The sequence below is a fragment of the Haemaphysalis longicornis genome, unplaced genomic scaffold (assembly GCF_048455015.1).
Source record: "Haemaphysalis longicornis isolate Haplotype H1 unplaced genomic scaffold, Haemaphysalis longicornis Haplotype H1 scaffold_3, whole genome shotgun sequence".
NCBI lineage: Eukaryota > Metazoa > Arthropoda > Arachnida > Ixodida > Ixodidae > Haemaphysalis > Haemaphysalis longicornis.
This window is the reverse complement of record NW_027526335.1, coordinates 28,759,599-28,765,884: the sequence shown is the minus strand read 5'-3', so window position 1 is coordinate 28,765,884 and position 6,286 is coordinate 28,759,599. Positions and strand designations below refer to the sequence as shown.

Genomic DNA, 6,286 nt, shown 5'->3' with positions numbered 1-6,286 from the left:
ATTATGTGGGTGGGTTGGTTCACAGACAATAAAGGGTTTGTTTTATTTCTTAGGTTCTTTTATTTTCTGAACAAAAATTGGGTTGTCCAGGCAGCACACGATAGGGTGTTGTAATTGAGTACACACTACTACTGTTATTGGTGTAGAATGAATTCAGTGGAGAGCTGAGAAGCGGATGTAATTCGGATAAGTGCAAGATGAACGCTGTGGGCAAGGATCAGGAGAGAATGGATGGAGACAGCTGGGGCAGAGGTCTACGAGGCTGGCAGCGTATCGGAGATATGCGTGAATGTGCTTGGAGAACCTACATGAGGAGCGGCTTGGTCTGCGAGCCGCTATCAACCCAAACGATCACTTTGGGTTGATTTGAATACATGAAAGTGCACCGAAAAAGGTTAAGGCCTGCAAGGAAGCTTTTCAGCTCTGCACGCACCTTGCCTCCTTTTGTGGAGACCCCAGTTGGTGCTAGGATTCCAGGTGGTGAGCAAGAAAGTGAGGGGCAGGATCTGGTGGGGGAGGACTGATACGGGCACTTGGGGGAAGACTGAGTGAATTGGATCAAAAAGGGGCCAGGTACAGGGAGTGTTGACAGAAGCAAGACCCATATGGCGCATCGCTGCAAAGGAGACATTACTGGTGCATTTGAGGATTAATCGAAAGTGAAATAAGTTCGTCGCGAGGAATATGAATGAATGAATAAATTTATTATAGAAAGGATGGCACTCTGGTCTATTGTGGAAATAGGGGAAAGGGTTCAGAGTTGGTAAAGTTCAAGTTCTATTGACGAGGTAAGCCTCCTTCACGAAGGCCCACAGTCCAAGCAGCACGTCGTTGGTGTCATTCTTTGGGTGTATCCAATACTGCAGAGATGTGTCGCCAGGGGGCTTGTGTCTTGTTCGGATTCCTTCCAGGACCCTACATGACCACAGCAAGTGGCTGATTGTCGGTCAATGAAGGCGTATAAAAACAGGTGGAATCATAGCTGGGATTTTGAGCGTTGTTGCTGCCAAAAAATGGTTAATGAGTATGTCGGAGTAAAAGTTAAAATTTGCACAATTGTGTTATGTAGGGTACGTGCACAAAAATTTTACCAGGCAATCTGCTCGCAGCATTGCAAAAAATATCGATGAGATATTCATAAATACCTTGATCACCTTGGGTGGCTAGCTATAACTACTCCAAAAAGGCCCTTCTCACAGTGACTTTTTCCTAGTTTTGTAGTTTTTGGATATTCCTAGTGTGTACCATTGAAATTTTATATAAACAGAATTCGGGTAAGACGGGCGCAAACTGGGCAAACGTACGAATTGCTCCTCTGCCTGAAAATTTCTCTCAGTAATTCTCTTTCTTTGAAATTAAGCTTGTGTGACGAGGCCAAAATCATCCACAAGCTTAGTTTCAGAGAATGAGAAATCAAGCTTGTGGATAATTTTGGCCACGTCACGCAAGCTTAATTTTTACGAATTTCAAAAACCGCGCCTGAGTAACGTCAAGGTATGTTCGAATCCAAAACAAGCCAATCTAAATCCAACAGCGACGAGAGTTCGTGGGCGAGGAAGTTGTCGAAGTGGGGCGGGCGTCCACGCGGAAGGGAGAACGGCCCACTCTGTGGGTTCGTTTTGCATAGCGCACAGCCGGTGGCGACAGGAGCAGAAGGTCGGATCAACGCGGGTCCGGACCGCTGTTGCCTGTGGAGCATGTTGAGCCGGCCAGCTCCGCATCCGAACGCCGAGGACGGGCTGACAGCGGCGCGTCGTGTGTTCTACGCTCAGTCGTCCACGTAGCACTCCGGCGGGATGACGACACAGCGGCGGGCCGTCTGTGCTAGGAGACGCGCCGCTGTCAGCGGCTGATCGGAGCCGTCATGATCACGGTACTGCGCAGCGTGATAATCGCCGCCGCCTTCGCAGCCGTGCCGCCCTGGGCGTCCGCTTACGATGTGTTTTTCTACAAACCCGGCTTCTACGACCGCAAGTACGGCAGCTTCCCAGAAAAATTGCGCCTGCAAATGGTCGAGGAGTCCAGGCGTATGTTCCAATTCGGCTACGACAGTTACATGAAGTACGCGTTCCCGAAAGATGAGCTCAACCCAATCTACTGCACCGGCCGGGGCCCCGACTACGAGAACCCGTCGAACATCAACATTAACGACGTCCTCGGCGACTACTCGCTCACCCTGGTCGACTCCCTCGATACGCTGGCCGTGATGGGAAACGCGAGCGAGTTCAAAAACGCCGTCCGACTAATCCTCGAGCACGTCTCGTTCGACAAGGACAACGTCGTGCAGGTCTTCGAGGCCAACATTCGGCTCCTGGGCGCGCTCTTGTCGGCGCACCTGCTCATAACGGACGACGAGCAGCCGTTCGGGGACCTGCGTCCTCCGGGCTACCAGGATGAACTGCTCCAGCTGTCCAAGGACCTCGCGTCGCGCCTGCTGCCGGCCTTCGCCAACACGCGCACGGGCATCCCGTACCCGCGGGTGAACCTGCGCCACGGCGTCCCGCACGCCGTGTCGACGCACACGTGCACGGCGGGCGCGGGGTCGCTCCTGCTCGAGTTCGGCGTCCTCAGTCGTCTGCTGAACGACGGCGCGTACGAAGAGGCCGCCCGGCGAGCCACGCGGGCCCTCTGGGAGCTCAGGGCCAAGGACACTGGGCTCCTGGGCAACATCGTGGACGTCAACACGGGGGAGTGGATCAGCAAGATGAGTGGCATCGGGGCCGGCCTGGACTCCTTCTACGAGTACCTGCTCAAGACGTACATTCTGTTTGGAGACTTGGAGGACTTCCGCATGTTCAACGAGAGCTACACTCTCATCAAGCAGTACATGCGGAAGGGCCGGGTCTCGTGCAACGAGGGCTGTGGCGAGCACCCGCTTTATGTCAACGTCAACATGCAAGATGGCTCGACGTCGACGCTCTGGATCGACTCCCTGCAGGCCTCCTTTTCGGGCATCCAGGTCCTGCTGGGGGACGTTGAGGAGGCCATATGCAGCCACGCCCTGTTCTACGCCATTTGGCGGAGGTTCGGCGCGCTGCCCGAGCGCTTCAACTGGCAGAAGGTTTCTCCCGACCTCTCCTTCTACCCTCTGAGGCCAGAGTTGATAGAGTCGACGTACCTCTTGTACAGGGCAACCAAAAACCCGTACTACCTTCATGTCGGCCGCGACATCCTCCAGAGCCTCAACAACCACACCAAGGCGGCGTGTGGCTACGCCACCATACACAATGTGCAGGACAAGTCTCTGGAAGACCGCATGGAGAGCTTCTTTCTCAGCGAAACCTGCAAGTACCTGTACCTGCTGTTTGACGTCGACAACCCCATAAACAAGCATTTCGCCAAGTATGTGTTCACCACGGAAGGACACATCCTGCCGATCATCCGCCTGCTGCGGTCGACCCCCCCGTCTTCTAGTGAAAACGTGTCCTGCATAGTCAATCCTTTCAGTGACCGTGTGCAGACTGTGGCGACCGTTGCGCACAGTGTAGTCAACCACACAGACCGTCACTGTGAAAAAGTGCCTGAGGAACGGCAGTACTTTTTGCCCCTCAAACATAACTACCTTCAACAGATAAGTCAGTCGTTGGGCCTGGACAAGGACATTGCTTGAACAGTCATGTCCTGATAGCAGCACGAAATTGTACTTCATCAGTGGCTCTGGCTTATGTGCTGCAGAGCAGCCTGCACATTAAGAATCTGTGCCTGGAGCAGGTGGCATGTGATAGACTTGCACAAGGCGTGAATGTGCCTACTATCGCACTACAAGTTTAATGACAAATCTCTCGAGCCCGCACGAAATATGGTGTATTTTTCTTTTCGTGCATTTGAAGTCATATTTTCTGGTGGAAATCATTCCATCAAAAGTGTGTGCAAAGATAGTGTGCTGCGCACAAGGTTCTAAATACCATTGCTCAACTAGAGACTGAAACTGTTAATATGTGAGGTGGGTTAGTGCACAATAGAGCAAATTTGATTCTATGTAATTTAAATCTTATATGTTTGATGCAAGGTTGCCATATTTTATCTACTTGTATGTGCCCAAACAAAAATCTTTTGTGTTGGATGATTACGGGAATAAAGTAAATTCAGCTTTTGGAAATTGTCAAATGAATGTGTGGTAGAAAAGAAAAATCCCGGGCTATCTTAACAAACATGAAACCTGGGGAGGGGCAAAGCATGCAGTGTATAAGTGTATTCTTGGCATTTTTGCCAACGGAGATGCAACCATTGAGGGGTAGAGGTATACAGCTTTGCTGTAAAGTTGTCGTGTCTTTGAAGCACGAAGCTCTCTGGCACGAGATGTAAGCGAGTGTCCCGGTGTTTTTTTAGTATGCGTTACAAAGCACGAGGTGTTAACGGGTGTCCTGTGTTTTTTTAGCATGCGTTTCATTCTAGCGCGAGGCGCAAACTAGTTTCCCGGTGTTTTACTAGTACCATGACTACATGAGACGACTTCGGGAGACTCCTACAGCCCCAGCCCCTAAAGGGCTTCGCCCCTAAAAGCAAAAGCAAAGTCATTGAGGCATGTACGGTTAAACTGAACTTGAACAAATTTTAGTTAGTAGTGGTGTGTTCCACATTCATGGACCTTTTTTTATGGCAGAGCTACACATTCTCCGGCCTGCCAGGAATGCCTAAAAGGAATATAATAGAACATTCACCTGACATTTTTATTCTCTTTGTTCAAGCTACATGATGGGGCTATAGTACTTGGCGGTTTTCAAACCTCCTTCGCCTCTATTCTATGTACAGCTTTTCGTTTTTCTATTTGAGATGCATCAGCATAGAAAAAACTCAGTTTAGCCATGGTGCTAGGTGCCACAATTGCCTATGGGTATCGAGAACTTTCTTGATTTGTAACTTCACCGAGCACAACTTTAAGTACTTTGGTTTGTGCATAGAAAATAATACTAAGCAGCAGGTAATCTTTCTTGAAAAAATTATGGCAAGTATGAAAGATGAAAATGCATTGATGTGACAAGTTGGTGTTCCTGGTATGGATTACTAGGCATTTGTTTTGGCCAACCGTTTGCACGAGTAGTCTATGCTTGTGGTGGTATATGTGTAAAGGCCTGGTGCATTTTGATTTTCTTGACACCAGCTTGTTTTCCAGGTGTATATTGGCCTAAACCGCTGCATAGGTATGGGCCATGTCTGGGCCTTTGCCTTATGCAGCTGCTGCTTGGCAACTGGTGACCCATAAGTTGCTGGTTTCAACTGAAGCAATTTCTACAAATCACAATTTATTCTTCCATTCCCAGATATATAAAAAAAAAGAGACAGGACAGAACATAAGTTTCACCGTTTAGAAGTTCACACTGTGAGTGTCATGGCGGGGCTGGCACTTGGCCACTTGGCGCCATTCATCGTTTAGCAGACTGAGCTCGCGGCAGTGACTAAGCCACGGATTATTAAAAAAATATAATTTGAAAATTCGTGTAATTACTTATTGTACTGGGCATAATTTAATAGGACACATTCTGCTTTGTTTCTGCTCATAATCCAAACCTTCCATTGGCTTTTGAGAGCCTCATACAAGTTTTGAAACCATAACCCTTCTAGCTTATCAGTTCTGATGGGAGAAACACCAAGGTATATATATCTTGGAAACACTTTGGTGTGATGGCGTCAGTGGGTGGTGCCTTGTCTTCCGGGCACTGTGCATGCATTCTGAGCGACAAAATCTCTGCGGACTTCAACCGCGTTGCACAGGACTGTACAAACTTGTAATCTACGTGAGGATAACCATAATTGTCATCATGTTCATCGTTTTTTTTATCCATCTGGCACATCGAGGCTGGCAGCATGCTAGGCTGCTTTGCCAGCCTAACCTGGCCAGATCCATTAAAGACCTGACCTCTCTCCCTCCCGACGGGGACAGATCTAAAACATCACTGCACAGGCACCGCGAGACCGCGATTGCCTTTCTTCTCCAGCTTAGTATCATTGTCAGAGACCCTACTGGCACTCATCCTCCATTCAGCACTCGTCCGATTCCGCCAAGACGCAACGTCGCCCGCCTCTCCAGCCATGTCTCCAGCTTCATCGTTAAATGAGGCTAGTGACGACGTTGGAAATAGTCGGAAATGAACTATTATTATTATAATTACAATTTCTAAACCAGTCGGTTGCGTAACGACTTGGGTCGCTGGGGTGAGAATGTGGATCTCGCTTAATTTCTTGCGACTAACGGATGCGAGATCTGTTACCACTGTATAAATACTAGTCACAAAGTAATAAATTGTGACAGCACATAATGAGCCTATTTGACGTAAACTTACTTTTT

At 49.0% G+C, this 6,286-nt stretch overlaps 1 protein-coding gene across 1 annotated transcript; it reads left to right on the top strand.

Annotated features, from left to right (window-relative positions):
• The first annotated feature begins 1,526 nt into the window (after positions 1–1,526).
• On the top strand, positions 1,527–4,099 carry LOC144174209 (ER degradation-enhancing alpha-mannosidase-like protein 1). Its single transcript, XM_077702748.1, has one exon. It carries the CDS (start codon positions 1,865–1,867, stop codon positions 3,608–3,610), a length of 1,746 nt encoding a protein of 581 aa, XP_077558874.1. The 5' UTR covers positions 1,527–1,864; the 3' UTR covers positions 3,611–4,099.
• The last annotated feature ends 2,187 nt before the right edge of the window (positions 4,100–6,286 follow it).